Here is a 25,861-nt window from a genome sequence, read left to right as displayed (position 1 = left end):
GAAATTCCACGTCAACACACCCTACATAAAAAATTAAATAAAGTAAAAATAGAATGTATTGTGTAAGTTTAAATTTTGTTTAAATGTTTGAGTTGTGAGTTGTTTTGGGTAACAATCCGGAAATATATTCCGACGCATGTCATTTGGAAACAAAAAATAAAAAATATCATTAACATCAAACTAAACATTCACATAAAGCAATGTTAGAACATCATCAACATGTCCGACGACATAATTACATAAAATACATACGACCACCTTCTAAAATCAAAACATGAACACGTTTATGATTTTGTGCAGTGGCACAATAATCCTTAGAAGATAAATCCCAAACGAACACACCCTAAATAAACATATATAAAAAGAACGCATATTTTTGTTTTAAACAGCATATGTTGTGTGTTGTATGAAATAATGATGTGTTGTTGTTTATATTTGTAATGTATGTTGTCTAGGAGTATATTATGTATTAAAATCAATTATTGCATGTATTATGTGAGACTATATCATGTGATATTAGTTTATATAAGGTATTTGTATTATAATAATATATATATATGATGTTCTGACGGTAGTAATGTCATATGATATTTGTTAGCACATGACCACCGCATTTTTTTGGCATAGTTAGCACATGACTGCAACGTTTTTGGCATAGAGATTAAAAAAAATAATATTTTAATATTAATTTTGTATTTTTTTTATAAGGATAAAATTGAAGTCTTAGGATTTCTACTACCACATAGGGGGGTTTCGAGCCCCTGAGCTGTCGTGTTTGTTGTTACATCGATTATGTTGTTAAATATATGGACTATCTAACTAGTCGGATTTGATCAATTCTTACCAAGTCAATATTTTAATATTGATTGAATAAGTCAATATGTACATATTTTTACAATTAATTTAGCTCAAAATGATAAAAATATATGACTTTTTATTTCTCAACAAAATCCTTAAGCCCCTCGATGGAATAATGCTAGCTCCGTCATTGTTTACTCTGCCGAGAAGCTAGTAGCCTCTTCTCTTCTCTTTGCAAGCACGCTTAATTTTGAATCTTATATGAAACCATGTATGTATTTTTTCAAATTCCATTGTTTCTAATTTGCATCTTTGCCTTAGATCATGAACAAAGTTGAATCTATGCACAACTTAATATATATAGTGTATTTTTTGAATCCACGTGTTTTATCAATTCCTACAGCATGCCTAAATTTGTGTCAAAAACCGGGTAGTTTGATGAAAGATTTGATTCAAATAAATTTTTACACAACCATAAACAAAATTTGTACAAAATTAGACGACATATCACGAAAGAATTGAATATAATATCTTTGTTAGTTAGTTAATTCATCGATCTCCCAGTCGAGCATTGCTCATTGGCCAAGCTTTGAAACTCTTGATATCAATGGGCTCGCTGCCATTGTTGAATAGAAGCAATTTTGCGTTTTCATGTTGCGCTAGAGTCGGATAAACCCTAGATGTAATGCACGTCTTTCCTCTTTCCGCAAAGCTCTCCACCACAGAATTGTCTATCTGCGAAAATAAATACAATTACATTGGACATTATTGGGGTCAGATAAGATCGAATAGTTTTTGTCTCTCTACATTTATACATACCAAAGTCCTTAAGGAAATGTGGTTTTCGACCGTATCCTTGTTGAACTCTATGTTAACAAATCCTCCAAATGAAGGCCTATACGCATCCTTACCATCTTTTAGATTCGACCGGTCTTTCCCATCCTTTAGGCTGCTTCTGTTCATTCATTCATTTCTTCATTCGTTACAACATTCAACATTATATGATTGATATATAACTGTTGAATGAGTCAAGCGAGTTCGAGTATCTGTTGTTCGAGCTTAACTCGAATTTTTATCGATATAGGCTCGACTGGACTCGACTTGTTAAGAATTTGAGCTAGGCTCATGAGGCTCAAAACCGAACTTAAATTTGAGGTTGGCTTGAATCTTCTACATATAATGTATAAATTAAATATATCTAATGTTATTTATAATTTATTTTAATAACATATTTAAATTCAATTGATAATTATAATTTTTTATATTAAAGTTATATATTATATTAATATATTCATTAATATAAATATATAATCACTAACAAACTTAATTGAACTACGTAGCCGCAAGTTGAGCTCGACCTTGGGTCATTTATAGAAATAATAATTTTTGAACTCGACTTCAGCTCATTTATAGAAATAATAATTTATCTCTATAATTAGTCGAGTCGAGATATTAACGGTTTGAGTAGAGCTTGGTCCGTGAGCTACTCGATTCGTTTAATAGCTCTGCTGACATGCAAACGATAAGAGAAAAAAAAAAGTACCTTACCTGGATGCATCAGAGCACATAAGCACTCTATACTTGTTAGTACTATCATTGTTTTGTGGATCCCTAAAAACTCTCAAAAATATGGGCGTATATTCCTTGAGGTTTTTTGAAGCCAATGTTATGAGCCCGAACGGTCCTAACCCGCCCTCCACTGTCGAATCCTTTTCGCCACAAAGTTTCTGCGCATCATATCGAATCCAGATCGGATCAAACACCTCTGCCTTCTCCAAGCTGTCGAACGAGAATATAACTTCCATGTCAGCCTGCATCATCATCTTCTTCTTCATCATCTTATAGAACAAATCAAATCATATTAAATTAAATTATAATTAAATTATAATTAAGATATATATACATATGTGTGTATGTATGTATGACCTGTGCAGATGTTATCCCTTTGATTTCAAGTTGGTCTCCTTTGTTAAGCTTATGATTTTTGACTGTGACCTCTTTCCCTCTTAGGGTTTCCACTTCCTCCACAGGCCACAACAACAGTTGCTTACCATTTGGATCCATAACTATTGTCCGTGGGATCGCCTCCAACGTTATTTAAAAAAAACAAAAATAAAAACAAAGAAGATGAGAATGTTTAAGTAAGAATTTTTTAAAATATTTTAAATTAAATTAAATTAATAAATAACTTACTAAAATATTTTATATTATGTTAAACCAATTAATCAATATTATCTATATCCTTCTTCTCTTCTAATTTTTGCATTGATGTCACTATTTTTTTCTTCCGACATTGCATGGTTTGTTTAGTTTTTCTTTCATATTTTATTATTTTATAAGTTTCTATTTCTACAATTTATTAACAAATTCGTAAAAATAATTCTGATTTATTTAAATATTTTCTATTATTATTATATTTAAATATACCTACTACTGAGATTTAGAACTTTGTATTGTTTTACATTAGTTATTTATTTTGAAATGTTTATTTATAAACTCTAGGATACTACTTATTAATTATTTTTTGGATAGAGTTGGACTGACTAAATTTTATCATGTCCTCTCGCGGGTTAGCCTACAATCAATTTGTTTATTTGCGGTCTATAGGTGGTTATAGGCTAATCCACTATGCTAACTCGTTTTAACTATAATTAAAATACAAAAGTTTTTTTTTTATATTTATTAAGACTATAATTATTAAAAATGGATAAATTGATTTCGGACGAAAAATAAATAATATTGTTAATGATGGCTCAAAAAAAGATTGAGAGAGAAAGATATAAATATACCAAATATCTAAATAGAAGACTTAGTACAAAGCCCAATATGTGGAAGATGATTTAATAGATCAAGTTACAAATACTAAAGAAACAATTCAAAAACAATCTAATCTGGAAAGAATTTAGTTAATACCAAAAGGCCTTGGTCAAAAGGGGAGGAGCCGAGAAAATGTGACGCAGCTAAATAGAAATGTTTTAGAAAGGTCATACATAATGTGGATAGGTGGCCTATAAGGCTGAAAACTTAGGAATAAAATGTGTAAATGGGTGAACTTGCAAGCTCTATAAATAATAAAAACTTTCATTTATTGAATTCCAACAATTAAATCCAACCTTTCAATTGTTTTATTCTCATCATTATTATTCATTTAGTGTAATAAATTCAATATTCATGAGACTTAGTTCAAAGGCTTACTTAAGTTAAACGGGAAAACATTTTCAGTCTTCCGATTGGTCCAAATCTATACAGGTCATCAAAAGAAATATTTTTATTTAAAAAATTTGTATGCTCAGTAGGACATAATTTCTTGAGTTAGTTGCAGAATCTCTTTTCCCTATATTCCTACCAAACTCAAATCCATACAGGTAATCCAAAGAAAACTTTTTATGTCAACATATTAGCATGCTTGTAGAACCCCTAATGTCTCAATATGTTCTTGCTATTATGAAATCAATCGTTAGATAGCCTCAGGCCACCAAAAATGTCAACAATAGCTAGCAAAAGAACAAAATCGAGGAGCCGAAAAACTATCCATACCTTAACGGTCATATAAATTATTATCCACTAGTAAAAGGGAGGAAAAAAACACCATAAGCATGTCAATAAGTGTCTTCGAATTCGGGAGGAAATTCAAAATTTTCCTTAAAGTCTAGCCTTAGAGATCTCTTAGTATTTAGTAGACATCATCAAGCTTACATTAAAGAACAAGATCATTTGGTTAATAAAGCAAAAAATAAAAAATCTTGAAGTGACAATCCCAATTAGCAGGATCTCACATTTTCTACCAGCTACCCAAAGGTAAAAGTTTGGTCACTCTGATCTTTATACCATAACTATATGTACAAGTGACGATTCTCTAAAAAAAAAAAGAGATAAAAAATGTTCTCAGTTATACTTCCCCAACAAATGGATGGTCACAACCCCACCACTTTATCCAACTCTTAGCTGAATTGGGGGCATGAACAAGTAGGCCTACAGATAACATATATATTGGTATCAAAACTCATCATTCACCCAAACCACGTCACAGACGACTATTTCACTACCTGCATACCTGGCTTCCAAATGGATTTTGGCCACAAGTAAGTTGTCAACCAAATCATGGACCTTTGATGCCAAAGATGCAACAACCATTATTCCAACCATTATACAACCATATTCGTCTACGTCATCTACCTTCCCTCAGCTACTTTATACTTTGGTAGAGTAGGCCATCATAATCGAAGGTTCAAATCAAATATTAGTTTCATAGTCTTCACCACAAAAATATTGTCAAAAAATTAATGTCATACTTCTCTCCATCAAAAGCCACCACTCAATCGCTTAACGGGGACCGACTATCGACCAATAAACTATTTTAGCCACCTAGTGGAGCCTCGGGAAAACACACATCCTTGCATTCTCTAGAGAAAATGTGTCAACCTAGGCACCTTAGTTGAAAATAATAAGTTCATCATAATTTATCGGCATAGCACTTCTATACATGAATATCTCGCTCAAAGTAGGATAGAGGCCCTAAGGAAGACTATCACCAGTTAACATATTCCGATTCCACAAGTCAACCAACAAGAATTGCTCGTTCAAAACCGATAAGAATGTAGTATGGTAACCATTTGCCATGATTGTAGTAACCAAATACTATGCAAAAGAAGCCAAGCATGTATTTGGCGATCTTTTTAGGATCCCAACAAAGTCGTTCTCATACTACATAACCCTTGAACATTCACTTCTCACGAATTCAAGGTTTTCAAAGTCATACATTTCTCTATGCAAGATTCATAGCTATGATTGAACATTTTAGTTGGTTTATAGCTCAATACGGGGAATATTTCGAAAATAACAATTGGTATAAGCTTTTATTTTCATTATCTTTTCATGGCCAGCCTTCAGCTAGTACAATTTCTTCTAGCATAATTATCTTCAAACTTAAGAAAATATGGAATAAGCTTTCCATAAATGATTATACAATCCTTTGCCCAAGATCACCATCTCCGATCTTACCAGTCTATGCTAAAGAGGGGATGAGCCCGTAGATCAATTATTAAAGTGCTTTAGAAAGAAAACAGATACATGCAAGATAAAATTTCCCAAGAACTAGGTTTCAAATACAGAAATCAATAATATACATCCCTAGTTATAAAGAAGCTTTCTTTCCAAAAGTATACCAACTTTTGACAATTGACTTTCAAGGAAATCAAGGCAAAGTAGATAATTTAGGAAGCTCAAATAGCTAACGAGAATAGATAACATGTAGGCATTAATTTTTTTTCCAATTCAGGAGATAAAATCAGATTCAGATATGGGAGGAAAGTAACACATTTGGCCCCACTATCACCTAAGGTAAAACATTCACTTACCCAAACCTAAAACCATCCAAATAGAAAAAATTGAATACCAAGCTCCAACGAGAAGATTTGTGAATATCTTCTCAAGGATAACCAACTTAGGTTGAAGAAAAGAAAAAAGTTCCCGACCAATGAGGAACTCAATGGTAGATCCTATTGTTAGTGGCACGATCATTCATGGTGTCAAGTGAAAAATTATATTTCCTTCTATAATGCTACTCAGAGGGCAATCAAGGATAGATGATTGAAGCTCATTGAGAAATCTGGCATGAAGATCAATGACACCAAAAATTTTTTAGCACCTATAAATATCATTGAAATATATTTCAGAAAGCCCCAAAAGCCTACTGTTGGTATATTTTAGGAATTAGAAGGAGAAAAAAGTTGAGAAACTGAAACATGATTTTACGTTTATTCGCTTGAGGTGAGGCTTTAAAAGATAACAATAAAAACTGAATCGCTAACTACTTCCTAAAAGCTAAGAACAACCCTAACTAAGTTATTTGAAGTAGTCCACAATTTTAAAAACTAAAAAATAAATAAAATAAAGAAAATAAAGTTGTAGCATCAGACTAAAGCACGATTTCAACACTCATCCTTGCTTTGAATGCTGTAAACTCCAAGTCTCTCTCTAAGAAACTCAAATTTGCTTCTCAATAAAGACTTAGTTAGTATGACAGCTAACTGTAGATCAGTTTTGCAATACTTTAATTCAACCAAGCCTTCTTTCTGAACTTCCCTAAGAAAGAACAATTTGATCTGGAAATGCTTGGTTTTTCCATGAAAGATATAGGATTATGAGAAATTGCAATTGCAGCCTAATTATCCACAAAAAAGTTGATGCTTTTGTCTTGTTTCAAATTTAGATCTTCCAACACCTTTTTTAGCCAAAGTTCTTGATTTACAGCTGCATTAGCGGCTATAAATTCTGATTATATGGTAGATTGAGCCACCATATTATATTTTTTGGAGCACCATGAGAATACTCCTGAACCAAGCTCAAAACAGTAGCCTGAAGTACTTTTCATATCATTCAGCAAACCTCCCCAATCACTATCAGAATAGCCCTGTAGAACACACTCTTGATTTTCAAAAAACTTGATTCCATAACTAGGTATTCCTTTTACATATCTAAGGACACGCTTAGAAACCGTAAGATGAGTGTCAGTTCCACAGTTTAAAAATCTAGATAAAAAGCTTGCAGTGTACAAAATATCAGGCCATGTAGCAGTCAAATATATCAAGCAACCCACTAAACTTCTATATAGTGTTTCATCAACCTTTTCAGCTCCATCTTTTTTCTTCAGGTTTTCCTTTTGAGGCATTGGAGTGCGTACACTTTTGCATTCATCCATTCTAAATTTCTTTAGAATCTCCCTTGCATATTTTTCTTGATAAATGAACACTCCATTGTTTTGCTTTATTTCCATTCCTAGGAAGTAAGTCATTTCCCCCAAATCTGTCATCTCAAAGACTTTATTCATATCTTTCTTGAACTTCCTTACAAGTTCTTCATTGCTACATGTTACCAATAGATCATCTACATATAATGAAACAATAATGAAATTGATTTCATCACCTTTTATGTAGAGTGTAACTTCATTGACACTTTTCTTAAACCTCAATTGCATAAAGTGCTCGTCAGTTATGTTGTACCAAGCTCTTGGAGCCTGTTTAGGCTATACAAAGCCTTCTTTAGCAAGTACACATCATCGTCTTGCCCTTTCACAATAAACCCTTCGGGTTGTTCAACAAAAATCTCCTCCTCCAAGAGACCATTTAAGAAGGCTGATTTAACATCAAGTTGATAAACTTTCCAGCCCTTCTATGCAGCTATTGCAAGCAATAATCTAATAGTGTCCAACCTCACAACATGAGCAAAAGTGTCAAAAAAATCAACACTAGAAATCTGAGCGTACCCTTTCACAGCAAGCCTAGCTTTATACTTGTTTATTGAGCCATCAGGATTCAACTTTGTACGGTACACCCATTTGACTCCAATTACTTTTCTATTAGCTGGCCTTTTCACTAATATCCATTCAAGTTTTTATTAATCATCCTGATTTCATCTTCCATTGCAGAGGTCTATTTTGGATCATTTTTTTGCTTCCCAAAAATCTGGAGGTTCAAAAACAACTATATTGCATCTTTCATAAATATTAGATAATGATCTCATACCTCTAACAAGGGGGTCATCAATTAACTCATCTTCTTTGAGTTCCAATGTTGGGCTGGATCAGAAACCAAGGTAATTTGTTGCTTTGCATTCCAATCCCATGAATCATCTTCCATGAAATGCACATCTTCACTTATTAGAATTTTCTTACTATGTGGTTGGAAAACTATATAAGCCTTTGAGATTGTGTTATAACCGATGAAAACTTCTGCTTCTGCTCTTTTATCCAGCTTATCCCTTCTGTTTTGTGGAACATAAACAAAAAAGGGACATCCAAATACTTTGAGATTTTTTAAGAAAGGTTTGAATCCATACCAAACTTCATGTGAAATTTTATCAGCTAAAGCTTTGACAGACAACCTGTTAAGGAGAAATACGGCAGCATGGGTTGCTTCTGCCCAATATTCCTTCGGAAAATTTTTCTCAAACATCAAACATCTAGCCATCTTCATTATGGTACAATTTTTCCTCTCATTAACTTTATTTTTTTGTGGTGTGTATGGAGCAATGATCTAGTGTTCAATTCCAGCCTCTTCACAGAAAATATTACATTGATTGGAAGTATACTCCTTGCCATTATCGGATCTCAAGCTCTGAATTTTGCAACCACTTTATGTTTCAATCCATTGTTTGAATTTTTGAAACACACCAGCAACTTCAGACTTGTATTTGAGGAAATAGATTCAGAAAAATCTAAATAATCATCAATGAAGATCAAGAAATACCTACTTTCATGTAATGATAGAGTTTTGTGAGGTCCGGCTAAATCTGTGTGTATCAACTGTAACTTCTCAGTAGCTCTCCAAGTAGCTTTCTTGAAAGGAAGTCATTATTGTTTTCCCAATTGACAAATTTTGCAATCTGAACTTTCAGATTCAAGATTAGGAAGACCTTGAGCCAAATCCTTTGCCTTCAAATTCAGCACTGCTTTGTGGTTGAAATGTCCAAGCCTTTTGTGCCAAACTTCTGCATTTGATTTTTTTTTAGCAAAAAAGGCATTTTTCTCATCCTCCAAAGGATCAAGTGCAAAGCTTTTTCCGTCCATTTTTACTTTGAAGACATCATTACCTTTTGCATCCCTTATTAGACAAAAAATTATCTTCGAATATCACCTTGAAACCATTATGAATCAACTGGGCAACACTCAACAGATTTTGGTTGAGCTTTGGTACATACAATACATCATGTATAAACCTTGTACCTGAGGTGGTTTCAATCGCCACAGTCCCTTCTCCTTCAGATGCAATATGTTCTTCATTGCTAACCTTCACAACCGAAACTACAGTAGTATCCAATTTCTTAAAAAGATCTCGATCAAAGGTCATGTGGTTGGTACAACCACTATCGATGAGCCACTTGTCACTCGAATGACATGTTTAGAAACAAGAGGCAACAAAGAGCTGCTCTTGTTCTTGATCAGATGTTTAAGCGGCATTCATGTGTTGAATGTCACTTTTTCAGATTTTCTAATGATGACCATTTTTGTTGCACTTCTCACACTTTTGATCTGGTCGTTTCCAGCACTTGAAAGGTGGATGCACCTTTTTTCCACAATGATTGCAAGGGGGTTCAGGCAGCTGGTCTGGCCGTTTCCAGCACTTGAAGGGTGGATGTCCCTTCTTTCCACAATGTTTGCAAGGAGGAAAATTAGGCTTTGTACCTTTTAGTGTATTGCGAGAATCAAAATTTGAGTTTCCTTTCTTAGTTTGAGTGCTCTGATTTTTTGCAACTAATGACTCTTCAACTGATTCTTCAGACCTCATCAACCTTCTTTGCTCTTGTGATTAGAGTGTTTGTGTCAATTCTATCAAGCTCATGCTTGACATATCTTTAGTATTTTCAAGTGAAGATATAGTGGTTTCAAACCTTTCAGGAACAGTTACTAGAATTTTTTGAAATATTCGGGAATCTGAAAGTTGAGAGCCAAGAAGTCTTACTTTGTTTGCAATTCCAAGCAGTTGGTCATAGTACTCTTTCACAGTTTCAGATTCCTTCATCCTTTGAAGCTCAAACTCTCTCAGAAGGTTCATAATATTCATTCCTTTGATCATTTCATCTCCTTTGTACTCCTTCTTCAGAAATTCCCAGACTTCATAGGCTGATTTCAATGTCATGATTTTGACAAAAATTTCTTGTGAGACAGCAGAAAAGAGTGTTGCCTTTGCCTTTGACTTTCTTGTTTTCTTCTGGGTGTGATTCCTGATTTGCACCATAGTTGGACTTTTAGGTAGTTAAGGAACTTCGTAGTCCTTTTCTATTGCTTCCCATAAATCATTTGCCTCCAAATGAGCCTGTATACGTGCAGCCCAGATTTGGTATCCTTCCTCTTTGAACAAAGGTGATGTCAGTGCAGTGAAGGTAACTTTTGAATCCATAGTGACTTCGAATCGATCAAAGGTCCCTTAAGAAGTACGCTCTGATACCAGATTGTTGGTATATTTTAGAAATTAGAAAGAGAAAAAAATTTGAGAAACTGAAACTTGATTTCACATTTTTAGCTTGATTAGGCTTTAAAAGATAGCAGGTCCCTTAAGAAGTACGCTCTGATACCAGATTGTTGGTATATTTTAGGAATTAGAAGGAGAAGAAAGGTTGAGAAACTAAAACTTGATTTCACATTTATTCACTTGAGAAGAGGCTTTAAAAGATAGCAATAAAAACTTAATCACCAACTACTTCCTAAAAGTCAGGAACAACTCTAGCTAAGTTATTTGAAGTAGTCCACAATTTTAAAAATTGAAACATAAATAAAATAAAGTTGCAGCGGCAGACTAAAGTACGGTTTCAACACCTTAAAAATTGACATAAAGAAATAAGAAGAAAAAATGCCTATATGTAAGACTTTGTTTGAGAGGTTTAGTCAAATGTGTAAGCCACATAGATATACTCTAATATTGTGACACCTCGTCCCGCAAGCCACGCAAAGCCTGATGTGTCGGGATTGTAGACTGACCCCAAAGGTCAACATGAGTCATTTCAGCACGTTTTTTTCTTCACTCACGCACACCCTAGAAGACTTCCCAAGGGTCACTCATCCTCAAATTATTCTAAGGTAAGCACGTTTACCTCTGAAGTTCTTTTAGTTGGGCTCCCGAAAAGGAATGTGTACATTGTTAATATGAGTAGTCTATTCAATCCACTTAACCTATATTCAACCTCGGATGGCCTGAAACCTGCTCATCCACAGATTTAGCCTAGCACCAGCCCAACTTCGAGAGTATTACAAATATAAAATTGTTTGTCTCCTAAAAACATAATGGCATAAGTTAGTTGTAAAAAGAATTAAGAGGTATGGAGTGTGACCTCAGTCTAGCAAACAGTTATGACTCCTCAATATACTTAATGGCCCATCAAAGCCCCAACGGATAGAAATTGGATAGCTAACAAGGTGCATGGACACCTCAAGATAGCTACATTATCCAAAAAATAGCAAAAACAATACTCACACCTATCCAAGAGATTGTATGAGAAAGCTCAGCTTACAGAAGATGTAAGGGAGGCCCCATGACTTTGGGAGCAAAAAGATATAGTTTTAGACAAACACAACCTATGATGTGAATTAGAAAACAATACTGACACCTATCCAAGAGATTGGATGAGAAAGCTCAGCTTATCGAAGATGTAAGAAGGCCCCATGACTTTGGGAGCAAAAAGATATAGTTTTAGACAAACACAACCTATGATGTGAATTAGAAAACAATACTGACACCTATCCAAGAGATTGGATAAGAAAGCTCAGCTTATCGAAGATGTAAGGGAGGCCCCATGACTTTGGGAGCAAAAAGATATAGTTTTAGACAAACACAACCTATGAAGCCAATTAGAAACTTGCAAAAATATAAAGGCCCAAAAGCAAATTAATAGGAAATGACTTTTATACTATGTTAGAATATGAAACTGAAATTCTCTATTTCAATCATAAGAATAAGTACATATTTATAGTGATATACAAATCGTCTAAATAAGGCAAGAATCATATGAATATCTTAAATAAGACAACTGTCATAAATATATTATATTTGTTCTCAATATATTTTAACACCCCTCCTTAAACTCAAGATATGATCGAACAAACTTGAGTTTGTCAAAAGTGATTGAAAAAGATATAGTCGAGATCTTCCACGTATAAATTTGAATTCGCGAAGATTGACTGAAAGGGATTGGAAACAAGACTCGCTCGCTCACAACGGAACTAGAGTCGAAAACAAAACTCATTGACTCTTAATAGAGCTAGAGTCAGAAATAGGACTCGCTCGCTCACAACAAAGCTAGAGTCGTAAACAGGACTCCCTCGCTCTCAATAGAGTTAGAGTTGAAAACTGGACTCTCAACGACGTTAGAGTTGAAAGTAGACTATGACAGTGGAGTAGTAGAGACGGAGACGGCATGAAAATAACAGCATGACCGTGAATAGAATCAGATACATCAATAAAATATAAAAATATATATATAACTGGTCATAGATGTACCCGGAGAGAATTTGGCTCTATTACCATGTTAGAATTTTGGGGAAAAAATAATAAAATTGTATTATTGATCATCAAAATAAGTAATCTAATCTATGAATGAGACCAAATCTAAGTAATCTAATATATGAATGAGACCAAATCTAAATATAAATCTACTAATTTAAAACCGAATATTTAAAATATTTTAACATCCCCCTCAAACTCAAGTGGTATAACATAAATCAACTTGAGTTTGATAAGGAAGTTGAATATAAATGCAAAAATAAAAAATAAAAAATAAAAATAACAGTTGACTCTCCACCGGAGCCGAACACAGTTGACTCTCCATCGGAGCCAAAAACGATATGACTCTCCACCAGAGCTGAAAACAACATGACTCTCTACTGAAGCCAAAAACAACATGACTCTCTACCGGAGCCGAAAACGACATGACTCTCTATTGGAGCTGAAACAGAAGATCGCACGCAAACAACAGACAAGCAGCGGACAGATGGCAGATGACAAACAGATTTCATATTGCACGCAGGCAACAGACAGACAACGGACAGATGGCAGGTCACAGACAGATTTCATATCGCACGCAGGCAACAAAAAGACAGTAGACAAATCACATCGTAAAAATGGGAAATATCACAGAACAGATTGCACACACTAGACATATCATAGAACATATCGCAAAAAAGATCGAATAACCCAACCGGTAACAGTCGCAAAAAAAAAATCAACTACGATCACAAAACCAACCCCACCACAGCGTAGGGAATTAAAGCAGGAGGCGGCGGCCGGAGGTAGCCCCACCACACGCGGCCGGAAGAGCGCCGGCGAAAAAGCTCTTCCGCAGCGATTTGCATCGACGGCGCATGATGGCTCCACGCATGGCGGTTGGCGGAGAATTTTCAGTGGCTGGCCGGTGACGACAAGGCGCTTCCAACAGCGGCGACGGTGTCGACCGGCGAGTAGCGGGTGGCGGCGGTTGCTAGGGTTTCTATTTTGAAAAATCGAGCTAGCAGACAGATCTTAGAAAAATTTCATAGACAAATTTCCAAAGGTATGATCTCAAAATCACAAGACCTCAGGGTACAGTCCAGGTTGATTGTACCCGAAGAAACACGGGTTTGTAAGCTATATCTACGACATGAGAAAAATAGGCTCTGATACCATGTTCGAATATGAAACTGAAATTCTCTATTTCAAGAATACGTACATATTTATAGTGATATACAAATCGTCTAAACAAGGCAAGAATCCTACGAATCTCTTAAATAAGACAACTATCATAAATATAATATATTGCTTCTAAATATATTCAAACATATTAGATCGAGGTGTGTGACACATGAATATCGAAAGACCAATCCAAGAAATGTAGTACCAAAGATTCAAAAGTTAGCTTGTATATCTCACAAATGACCAGGATTTAAAGCGAGCTTTTCTTATCAAGAAGATTTACAGTCAACACTACATGATTTTTTTCAATGGAATTTCACACCTATATATCTAACCTCATTTCCTACAAGAAGACACAATGGGTCAAGGAAGCAAGTCTTAATCTTTGAGTTGATGAAGTGGATAATTTATTATAAATGAATCTAGAGGATTTGATTGTCAAAAGACCCAGTGAAGAGAGCAAACTACACTTAAAACCACTTTTTTTTTTTTTATTGTGGCGCTGGATAGACAAACCATTATCATAATACTAGTAGATGGTGGGGAATCCATGATGATTACCAACTTGTAAAAGATTAAGGGATCATAAATGATTTGACCTCAACAGAAATGAAAACAACAATCTTCATGAGAAACATCCAAAAGACCATTAGACTTCATAACAAACCCTCAAAAGGAATGCAAGGCCCTTTTTGTCATAGAAGGGAACCCTACCAATTTCCCTATCTTAGAACGAGATTGGATTCATACATGGCAGTGTGTATTGCCTACTTTCCAACACAATATGATGTTTTGAAATGGTAACAAGGTGAAGATAGTTGAAGTAGAAGTCAATCCCTTTATGGAGGTACATCCACTCAAAATGAATTATAATCCCCTTAACATTTTCTATGATGTTGGAGAATGCATGAAGATACAAAAAATGTAACTTAACTATAAAGGGTTTCGAAGTTCAAACTAGAGCCAATATATGGTCTACTTCTCAAGATGGTAGTGATGATTAACAACCAACAAATAATTAGAGAGTGGAAAGAACAACTTAGAGGGTCTTCATCGTAGGATGATTCTATCATAATGCATTCCCTAGAATAACAGAAAAATCAAATAGTTTTCCACTACTAGGTGATGGCCAAAACAAGAAGGATTTCGCTTTCCTAAATGGTGCCAATGTTCGAAGCATAGGATTTCCTAAAAGACGTCAATTTGGGAGATATAATTAACACAAGGATGACCATAGCCAATGCCTTGAAACTTTTAAAGTAAGATGGTATCACTATGAAAGAGTAAAATTGGACTTTGTTGCAATAATTAAATTATTGTCCGATGAACGAACGAAACAGACTTTGGAGCACATTTTCCTTAACATGCTAATGGAGTTAGATATAGGGAAGTTGAAAACATTCATAAAAGCCAAATACTTGAAGAAAAAAGCACAAAGGATAGGAAGTTACATTGTGAGCATTTAAGTTTCCGGCTTCATGTGTTTGTTTGGGGGATTAGATTGGATTTACACTATTCATTCTATTTTTTTTCCCCAAAAATATCAAATCAAACACCTATTTTTTATTTTTTATATTATACTAAAAATCAATTTTACATTCAAAACATCACATTAACACCTATTTATATCACATCATACAACTATTCAAATTCAAAAGTTTTACAATTCAAATCCCAACTAAAAATCTAAACCCCCTAAACAAACACACCCGAAATAGATTTGTGCCACTCATTATTAGATAAGAATATCTCACCTCTAATTTCATCTGAAACTGTTTAGGGAGAGGAAACAATTGGCCCAAAATTGGATGGAGGATGAAAATCGAAGAAAGAGATAAGAAACTTTGGATGAACTAATGCTAATGGATGTAAGCGTCATTGCTCTGAAACACCCAAAACTCAGTAGAAGACAACCTAGTGGATCAGCCTTCAAACCATAAGATACAATCTAAAAAAATGCATTTTGTGTATTCAATTTAATATTATATTCGTGAAACCTAACCCTTAATTTACTTATCAGTGTTACGAAGAACTCAATATTTTTTAGGCCAATAAAGTTCAAAAGAAAATTTATCTCAGCTTTGATTAATTAGAAGATAGATAGGTAGATACCTGAATACCAGCCCAACCTTTGGAGATATCATCGGAGGTAGCGTCGGACTCATTGGCCCAACCCCACAACACCCTTCGATTCTTCTCAGGATCAAAGAATGACTTGGACGCATAAAAGTTGCCGTAGTCATATCTCAGCCTCAGCTCAGGCCTAGCCATGTCCGAATCCGGCACGTACCGATCTCGCGCACTGTCGTACCTCCCCATCATGTAATAATCATATCTCTTCTCATCCAAGCTCATTTTCAGCACGTGCTTCACACGTGGCCCTGCCGCCGAAACATCTAGTCCCTTCTCGTTATCCTCCGCCACCGGGAAGAAGTCCGGGCACTCCCAATTGCCTGTCCCCTCGACTTCGTGGAGGTGGTGCCCGACCTTCACCCACCGCCGGAAGTCCCGGCTCTTGTACAGGAATGCAATCCCCTGCTGGCCCCACCGGCCCCCGACGGCGATCCTCCACTGGCCCCCGTTCACGCGCCACGCTGTGGTCGGGTCACGGAAGGCCGTCCGGTCGACGGACTCGTCGCCGGCGATCAAGGGATTGTCGTCTGGCTTGATCCAGTCCCGGAGATCGGGGTCGGAGAGGTTCGCCGGAACGGCGTAGTTTTGAACCTGAGTGCCGGTCGCATCGACGACTCCGGTGTAGAGAATGACGGGGCGGTTTCCTGGAAGGATGGTGGCGGAGCCGGACCAGGTGCCGAAGAGGTCGAAGGGCTTGGAGGGGTAGATGGCGGGAAGGGGGAGGTGACGCCAGTGGATGAGGTCGGCGGAGACGGAGTGGGCCCAGACGATGTTGGTGCCCCAGACGGCGGCGTTAGGGTTGTACTGGTAGAAGAGATGGTACACTCCCTTGTAATACATTGGCCCTGCAATGCAATGCAGTAATACTACTGCACTCATCAATTCAATCCATTCCATTCATATAAATACTAGCTACACTACTACTCCATAATGTTGGTAGGGATGGATCTGTCTGTCTGTCTAAATCTAATGAAAGACACACCATTTTTAATTTGACGACGTCGATGATGATGATGATGATGATGATGGCCACTCACCGTTGGGATCTGTAGTTGGACGTGGCGAATTGGATTGGATTGGATTGCACCAAAAGATGATTGTCAAACTAGTCAGTCAGCCATTAACTGTTGCATTATATGTATAAATATATAAATATTATTGGCAATTACCATTGATCCAATGTTTATGGGGCTGAAAATGGAAGCCGGTCCGGTGTTGGTTTGTTACATTGGCAGGGGCAGATGCAGATGCAGATTGTAAATGCGCGAAAACGGTGTGGGAAGCATTGGCGTAGAGGAGAAATTGCTGTAGGGAGCATACCAATAATGCTGACAAACCCCAAATACCACTTCTAAATACTGAGAAATCCATGGGGATGAATGGGGCTTTGCCAGCAAGATTGATTTCTTTCTTTTTTTTCTTTTCCTTTTTTCTTTATTTTCTTCTTTATTGTGTTTTTTTTTTTTTTTTTTTTTTTTTCTTTCTGTACAAACTGTTGTAATAACAAGAAAAAACAATTTATTTATTTATTTATGTAGAGTGGAGGCAAAAACATTAAACGAGGGGAAATGAGTGAGAGTGTGTTTATTTATATTTATAGGTCGGGTGGATGAGCAAGCAAAAAGGATGGATTTTCTTTTTTGTTTTTTTTTAAGGGATAGGAAGGAAGGTTGATTTTAGTTAATGGTAATCCATGATGTTGTGTTCCTAAGTGAATGTTGTGTCTCTCGATGCTCAGACAAACATGGACAATCAATCAACAAATCTTCTACTTTAATAATAGTACCATATATTTTTTGAGTAATAATAATAATAATTGAATATATAAATATGGTTACAGCAGAGTATCAGAGTTAGTTAAAACGAAAATACAAAAGTAATTCCTCCCTTCTATGAAATTAATATAGGAATTGTTGGGATGCAAATCTAAGTCTCGCATCGGAAGTTGCGAAGAAAATTGCACATCTTATAAGTCTCAAGTCTCAAGTGAACTCCATTAGTATGAAACCTTTTGGAAAATGTCCAAAAAATGTTGAGTCAACCCAGTCCCAACAAAAACGAATGTGAAAATGTCCTCCACTCCACTCCACTCACAGAGGTTAAACTATAACACACACAGCTGATATAATAAACCAACAAAGAAGAAGTTACAACAGAGTATGTATGTATGTGATGTGATGTGTATGAATGAATGAGGTAACAACATTACTCAGCACAGCAGGCAGCAAGGGATGTAAGGATGGATGGATAACACTAGTACAACATTACTCTGCACCGAAAGAAAGGGTCCATCCAGTCGGCTTGTGTGCAGCAGCGCTTATAGTCGAAACATTACACTGATAAGTAAGTTGCTTGTTAGTTGATCTGCGAAAGAGGCGACCGTTGCTGAGTAGTATGGGACGGTTTACTTTCCTTCTCCGGTGGAAAAGGAAAAGAATCCACTGAATTGTTTTCCTGGAATTTTTCTTGAAGGGCTTCAACAGGCATGGCGCGAAGCGCCTCGATGCTGCTCTTGCTTGGGATATCCGCCTCACACTTTGCAGGCGTGGACCCACTTGGTTCGTAATCCTAACAATCAATAGCAAATCAGAAACATGTGTTTATCGAGTGATTTAGATGGTGTAGACAGAAACATTACACATTTTCTAAAACAATGTAATAATGTTGGATTCACAAGTTAAAGTAGGATATGTGAATTATATATATACCTTATACTTTTGCCGGAAGGTGACATCGGCATTCTCTTCTATGCAGGCTGCCTGCTGAGAATGGTTGCTCTTGAAGTTTTTGATTGTTTCTGAATGAGCGCTCGTAGTTGTCTGAATTTCGGAAATGGGTTGTCTCTCTTGTTCTGATAAGCCTAAATTTTTATGCCAGGAAGGAAAATAAGCAAACTTTCACGAATCGTACTGCATAAAACAATAATGTTACTGATGGAACCAACCATTAAGGCTTTCAATGATTTCCTCGGAGCTCTTCTCCACTGCTCCCTCGACTGTAACTCTCATAAGTTCAATTTCAATATCATGTTGCTCGTTATTCTCGGTTGTTTTCCTGAAACAGGTATTCCAGAATAGATATATAATCATGCGGGGCCATAATTTCTTGAAACTATTATCAATTTGCATAAATAAACGACAGATACAAACGTGTGTGATAGAGAAATGACAAACCTCACACTTGAAGCAATCGTCGAGGCATGCTGATTACCAATATCTATCAATGATTGTTGAGTTCTTTGCCAATGGTTTGAAGCTGTATCGGCCGTGTTTACGCTAAGAGGTAATAGCATCAAAGACCAAGGTCAAACAGAGAAAAGTACAATAAGAGGCCAAGGATGAGTTTGACTTTAGCCACAAAGTAGAGTTCGTAAATGATCATTGTAATAAGGGGGGAGGGAGAGGGGCATTTGTCTTACCATTTCTGTAACAATAACTCCATACGACAATGCTTAGCAGCTGTGAAGCCAGCATTATCCTTAAAGTCACTCTCAGCTTGGGTAAAACAATCCTCCCATTTCCTTTTTAAATCTTTCGTAATACCATCCATAGTTGAAACATGCCCATCAAAAGTTTTCTTGTTCTCATTTACAGTTTCTGTAAGTTCACACAGCCTTGTACCCACCTGCATTCCATCAATATTATTAGCCATCATCTAGTGAAGCTACAAACTACTAGGGGAAAAAAAATCGACAGAGCAGAAAAGCAAACCATCTTCTTCTGCCGACTCATGCAAGCAGAAACGAGATTAGTCATCTCAGATATAAGTTTCTCAGCATCTGATCTGGATTGTTCCTGAACAAATTGAAATGAATATATATAAGCAACAGCAGATATATTCACCCCAATTGTAATGTAGCTCTGAATTCATTAGTAAACCTCGTAGGCTTTCTGAAATTCAGAAATGCATTTTGTCTGAGCTTCATCAATTTCAGCAGCATGGTTGCCAAGCCTTATTGATTCTATTGAAAGCCTCTCAATAGCTTCATGAAGGGATTCTGACGTGTTCATCATGTGATTTATGCTAGCATTGAATCTCTGAGGGAAAAACTCAAGTCAAACATATCATATATGGTATATCTGCCCGTGCATAAGAAATAAATATGCAAGGATTTGTTTACCAGTAATTTGAAATAACCTCTCAAACGATCAAAACGGAATAACTAATATACAATGTGAATTAGGCCAACCTCTCGAAGCTCTCCTGCTAAGTGAGCCATTTCTACTTGGTGATCAGTTAGCGTTCGGCGAAGATCAGCAAACAGTGATTCCACTTCAATAGCCTCCGAATTTAATAACTGCAACATAGTGTTGAAAAAAAGGACGATGTTATAGCATGCAAAGTAATAAAAACATACAAAACATTATAAAAGGACACAAAAGCGTTTCATACATCTTGAATTGCTTTTGAGTTGGAAGCAGCCATGGTCGACAGTTCATCTAAACCAGCATTACATCCAGCATTATGCAGACGAATACCATTTTGAACAGCTTCGAAATGAGAAATACACAAAACCTTAGAGGAGCATACTTTTTTCTTCAATTCAGTGGACGCCTGCAAACAAAACAAAATAATAATAATAATAATAATAATAATAATAATAATAATAATAATAATAATAAATGAAAAAGAGGGAGGAATGCCATGATAGGAAACAACAAATTCTAAAACATCATATCTACCTGAACTCATTCATACAATTGAAATAACAGATAATATAAATTAAAACAACCATGTTGAAAGAATGTTACAATCAGATATCAGTACCTTTTCATGAACTTCAAGTAGAGAATTACATATTTTCTCAACACATTGTAGGTGTTCATCCTGTTGGGACACAGATCCTGTCACCAAGTTGCATAGCATACTGAGCTGTTGCGTAAGATCGGCTTGAAAGCTGTCAACAGTTGACCTGTTAGCAGCATTCATTTTCTCTTCCCGGGCTGAAAATAATAACAATGAAAAGAACTCAACTTTGTTCGACTCTGAGTCAATTAAGCTTTTAAAAGCTGAAATGCAAGAAAAAGGCATACCGAGTTTGAGAAATAGAGAGGCATTATCCTTCTGAGATTTTTCCAAATCAGCCCGTAATGCACATGCTTGACGGGCCAGTGCATTCTCTAATCATATTTAATAAAGACTATTTAGAAACCACTTCAAGAAAATTTCTATTTGCTAGTGCAGCCATGCAATACCTGCTTTCTTCTGCTCAGATATAATAAAGTCCCTTTCCTTGACTGAATACCGGCAGCTCTGGAGTTCATACTCACTGTCTGCCAACAACTTGCTTGTCCGGTTGAAATCTGCCTGTAAACAATCCAAAGTAAGCCTCACACACAACATCAAGCATTACCTGCCACAGTAAGTATGACTTACAAGTGTCTCATCCAGTCTGTTGCTCAAGTCAGTACATTGCTCAACCTGGGTCTGGTATTTGGATTGCAGTTCCTCAATTTTCTGTTCAGAGAAGTTCACCCATAAGATGCTATAATACCTAATTTGTGTTTACTGTAGAAAACACATCATGTAAGCTAACCTTCTGATAGTTTTCTAATGTCACACCCATTTGTTCTATCTGATCAGCCATTGCCTAAAATAGAGGAAAGCATGATGAGAAAATAAGAGGCATGCAAATGTAGACATTTACACATGTTACATAGCAAGGAATAAATAAATTTAAACAACCACAATGTGAAGGATGATTTAAGACAACCAAACGGATATTAAACAAGGTAACAAGCTTAATTAGGCCATTTCAGCATCCCTAATGCACCACACCTTTCTTTCATTCTCTCCCTGATAATAAAGCTCCTTAGGAATGTAGACCCCATTCTTTTCGCGTGAAGCATAAACCTCTGTTAATGAAGAGTAGAGAGAGAGAGAGCTAAATTCAATGCGAATTCAAATAGCATATCTGTTATAGAAGCTTCAGTGCAGCTACAAAAGTTTACCTGCTTTCAGCCGTTCTATTTCACCATAGAGATCCTTGATCAAAGTTGATTTCATCATCTTTTGATTTACCTATAAATAGAATGAAAATATTCAGAACAGGATATTTTTATGAGTGTGAAATGGTTGTGACTAGCATTGTTTTGAGAGTGCAATAGTGGCAGCTACCATTCTCATCAAAACACATTACTTTTACATTTAATATCAGGCTACACAAAGATGTATTGTCAATCAACAGTGAACTGGATAGTGGACACACCTAGCAATTAACAGTTTGAGCATCATTGCAATCTCTAACAATTACAAGAAAAATACATTATAGCTGAAAAGTCCTGTCGCCCAATAATAGATGCGATAGGGAGAGATACATATAATCCAAATTAAACAATAGCAACTTATCATATTTGGGCTGGGCCTGAAGTGACTGTAAGAAATTACTAATGTGTTCTGTATTCAATATGAGCATTACTGACAAACAAACCTAAAAATGTTAATCATAATGTCGATCATTAAGAAAAGACAACAGATGCAACATACCTCAGGCTTATTTTTAATATTCTTAGCTCTGTGGGCATAATCCAATGTGCTAAGTGTTTCCTCCAGACAATGAACAGCTGGTGATACAGTAGCAATAATGCATGTCTTAGTTCTTCCTCCCAATGAATCACGGAGCAAACGTGTGAGTTTGCTATCCCTGATAAGAGAAACAGCAGTTAGCACACAATGTTTGAAACTTCAGTTTAAAAGTATGTCAATTTTAAATAGCAGCTGGAGATTAAACCTATATGGAACATGCCCAAGATGCTCTACTAATGCGCTGATCACCCGTCCTAGTGTAAGCAAACTTTTATTTATTTCTCCAGCTTCTCTTGCCCTCCCCTTGAATTGTTCGGTGAAATGTCAGCATGAAAGTAGAAACAGCTAAGCCAGAAAAGGGGCTAAGTTGAATAACAATAAATTTACCTCAGAGTAGAATATCATATACAAATAATTCATTCTATGGTCACTATTGTGACTACTTGAGCTCAAAATAGAAATTTACCTCCCTAGCACCGGATCGCGAGATGTTCTCTGAACCAGCCAAATCTACCAAATTCAACTTGCCACATTTTATGAGCTCTTCTCCTTCTGGTGTTACTTCTTTTATATGTATGGTTATGGAGAACAGTGAATGTGATCGACTGGTGCCCAAAACAATATTTCCATTAAGTTCAATTTCAGAAGAGCAAACAAAATAAAATCCATTAACTAGCAGAACATAATGAAAACCTTGATTGCTTGTTAAGTAGGGTTTCAGCTGTTCGTCGCTTAGCAGATCCCCTTTCAATCAAAGTTAAAATCTCACTTGCACTTGTCACAATTTCTTCTTCTAGACCTTTGACTAGGACACCACCTTTCCCATCTTCCATTAGTGGCAATTGCTTTTTCTTGTCTTCAAGTGCAACTCTAGACAAATCTTCAGGGGCAAGTAAATCTGTAATCTCTTCATTATATAGCTCCAAGAAAGTGACTTTCACACTGTATTCTGCATTTTGACTCTCTAATGTGTCAAAAATTTGCTTTACAGCTCTGGGTATCACTCCAGCTCCAGGTGGCAGATCCCGACTTGCACCACCCTTCATAATATATATACACAAAATATAGTTAAAAGGCTGAATGATAAAGTGAAGTATACTTCCATGTGGTCATACCTTTGATCTCTTGCAGTCACCTTCCATGGTATAAGTCTTTCCAGTGCCAGTTTGTCCATAGGCAAATATTGTACAGTTAAAACCTTCCAAAACCTCATTTACAATTGGAACAACGGCTTGATCATAAAGATCTCTTTGTTGAGCATTAGGTCCAAACACCTGAATACAACCAAAATAAAAATCATAAAATCTCCTAAAAACAATCAGAACCAAAATGTTGTTAGCCATATGTTACAGCAAGTACAAACTACCATTTCCAGGGCAAAAAGAAGCATAAAGTCAAAATCGAGAACGATGAAAAAAAATTATGTTAAGCACCTAATTTCATTAGGGTTCTAACAGCATATGAATTGCGATCCAATAGCTCCATCAAAGAAGAAACTATGTGTTATAACGTTATAAATACATCCAAAAAAGTAAAAGAGGGTAAGGATTCAACCGCACATGCTAATAACATAATAATCACGATAATTTCAAAAACATATGCAAATAAATAAAGTATCAACCAAAATCAAATTTCATTTCATGTCATAAGAATTATATTCAATGCGTGGGTAAGCATATCAGAGTATGACACGTTTTACCTTATCAAAAGTAAAAACCCTGTCAATATGCTTGCCGGCAATGTTTTGCGAAACTGAGACCTCTCTCTGGTATTCGTTGCACGATACAACTTGCGGCACATTGTTCCGCAATTCATCCTCACTAAACGGCCTGCCAATTGCACCAATTTCCTTACTAGAGCCAAAGTTCCACCAAATAAAAAATGTTCAAATTAAAACCCTAAGAAGCATACCTGCAACGCAGCAGAACCTGAACATTCACTCCTTTCTCCTTCTCATTGCGACCCAACATATTTAGAACGGTTGCCTGTGGAGCTCGTTTCTACAGCGAGATCTCGTCAGCGTGTGCTGAACAAACAGTGAAAGAATGAAACTGGCGAGCGGAAAGGAGCGGATCGGGGCGCGTCGGTTAAATTTGAATTTTGAGGAGAGGAGCCTCTGCGGAATTCGGATCCAACGGTCCAAACATATATTTGAAGGAAATGACGGATATACCCTTTCATATTAAATGCTGTTGGGCCTCTATTAGGTCTTGGGCCTAATAAATGGGCCTATAGACCTAAACTATGCTTGAGGCAACCAGCAGCCTCTCTTAAGGCCCGTTTGGTTGAGACAATTAGGGAGTGTTTGTTTGGGTTTAGATTTTGGAGTGGAATTGGAATAATAAAAAAAGAATTTGAACTGAAATAGTTATATAATATGATGTAAATAAGTACTAAGCACGGTAAGAGTATGTCCGATATACTGTAACATAATTATATATATCTTAATATTTTAAGTTTACATATTTTAAATATATATTTTTTAATTATAATTTATGAAATAAATATATAATGTATAATTTTATAATGTTATACAAATATAAGTAAAAATAAAATAATTAGTAAAAAAATTATATAAAATAGTATACATACAACAGCGGAAATATATAAATCATAAAATTTAAGTAAAAATTGTTTTTATAAAATACCACCCAATCTTGAAATGTCAAGAAATGAAAAACAAAAATGTTATAATTATGGAGATTTTTTTATAATGTGTACATATTCTTCATATAAAACTAATCTCATACCTGAAATACTAAAGATGCATCATCTGGTTTTGCAAATATTATAGGCACAAAAACAATAAATGTAAACGTGTGGTTACTAAATACAGTCAAATAATTGTTTTAGTATTTTCTTTCCATTTATTTAAAAATATAAATAAAACATATAAAATATATTTTATAATATACAACTAACATATAAAATATACTTTGGGTCGTCATAGGCTTGATGACTTCTTCAACATAAAATGTATATTTGAGTTGTCTGTCGAATAATTTAATTTCATGGTCTCACTACTATCATACGTCTTTATGTAAACTTGATATACAGAATTAGTTAAAAAAAAATAAAAAATTCACAGACTATTAACATCAATTAATTGGACACGCACAATTATTCGAAAAAATTTTACCTGTAAAAATATGGTAATTATTTTAAATAATATTAAACACATAGTTGAACATATATTTAAAATTATATATCTAACTTCATCTTTATGTCTGAAGTCACATATATGAATT

At 35.6% G+C, this 25,861-nt stretch overlaps 2 protein-coding genes across 3 annotated transcripts; both read right to left on the bottom strand.

Annotated features, from left to right (window-relative positions):
• Positions 1–1,304: 1,304 nt before the first annotated feature.
• LOC127265064 (beta-fructofuranosidase, insoluble isoenzyme 1-like) lies at positions 1,305–17,471 on the bottom strand. Of its 2 annotated transcripts, XM_051294737.1 has the most exons (7): positions 17,258–17,471; positions 17,126–17,134; positions 16,068–16,933; positions 2,725–2,883; positions 2,347–2,609; positions 1,618–1,753; positions 1,305–1,533 (listed from the first exon to the last, which is right to left on the bottom strand). In XM_051294737.1, the coding sequence occupies exons 1-7, from the start codon at positions 17,457–17,459 to the stop codon at positions 1,348–1,350; spliced, it is 1,821 nt and encodes a 606-aa protein (XP_051150694.1). In that variant the 5' UTR covers positions 17,460–17,471; the 3' UTR covers positions 1,305–1,347. The 2 variants fall into 2 exon arrangements, with proteins under 2 accessions (XP_051150694.1, XP_051150692.1); XM_051294735.1 differs by lacking the exons at positions 2,725–2,883; positions 17,126–17,134; positions 17,258–17,471 and having other exon boundaries at positions 16,068–17,011.
• A 516-nt stretch (positions 17,472–17,987) lies between these two features.
• Positions 17,988–24,710, bottom strand: LOC127264688 (kinesin-like protein KIN-5C). The gene is made up of 23 exons (XM_051294188.1): positions 24,525–24,710; positions 24,313–24,442; positions 23,729–23,887; positions 23,307–23,653; positions 23,080–23,218; positions 22,819–22,916; positions 22,575–22,731; positions 22,040–22,109; positions 21,867–21,943; positions 21,625–21,678; positions 21,465–21,545; positions 21,284–21,395; positions 21,122–21,208; positions 20,856–21,031; positions 20,481–20,642; positions 20,278–20,385; positions 19,967–20,125; positions 19,799–19,882; positions 19,507–19,712; positions 19,262–19,363; positions 19,033–19,142; positions 18,797–18,948; positions 17,988–18,656 (listed from the first exon to the last, which is right to left on the bottom strand). The coding sequence occupies exons 1-23, from the start codon at positions 24,581–24,583 to the stop codon at positions 18,444–18,446; spliced, it is 3,042 nt and encodes a 1,013-aa protein (XP_051150145.1). The 5' UTR covers positions 24,584–24,710; the 3' UTR covers positions 17,988–18,443.
• Between the last annotated feature and the right edge of the window lie 1,151 nt (positions 24,711–25,861).

This window comes from Andrographis paniculata, unplaced genomic scaffold (genome assembly GCF_009805555.1).
Source record: "Andrographis paniculata isolate CXL003 unplaced genomic scaffold, ASM980555v1 Contig71END, whole genome shotgun sequence".
Taxonomy (NCBI): domain Eukaryota; kingdom Viridiplantae; phylum Streptophyta; class Magnoliopsida; order Lamiales; family Acanthaceae; genus Andrographis; species Andrographis paniculata.
Note: the sequence above shows the minus strand (reverse complement) of the source record. Positions and strands in the feature narration are given on the sequence as shown.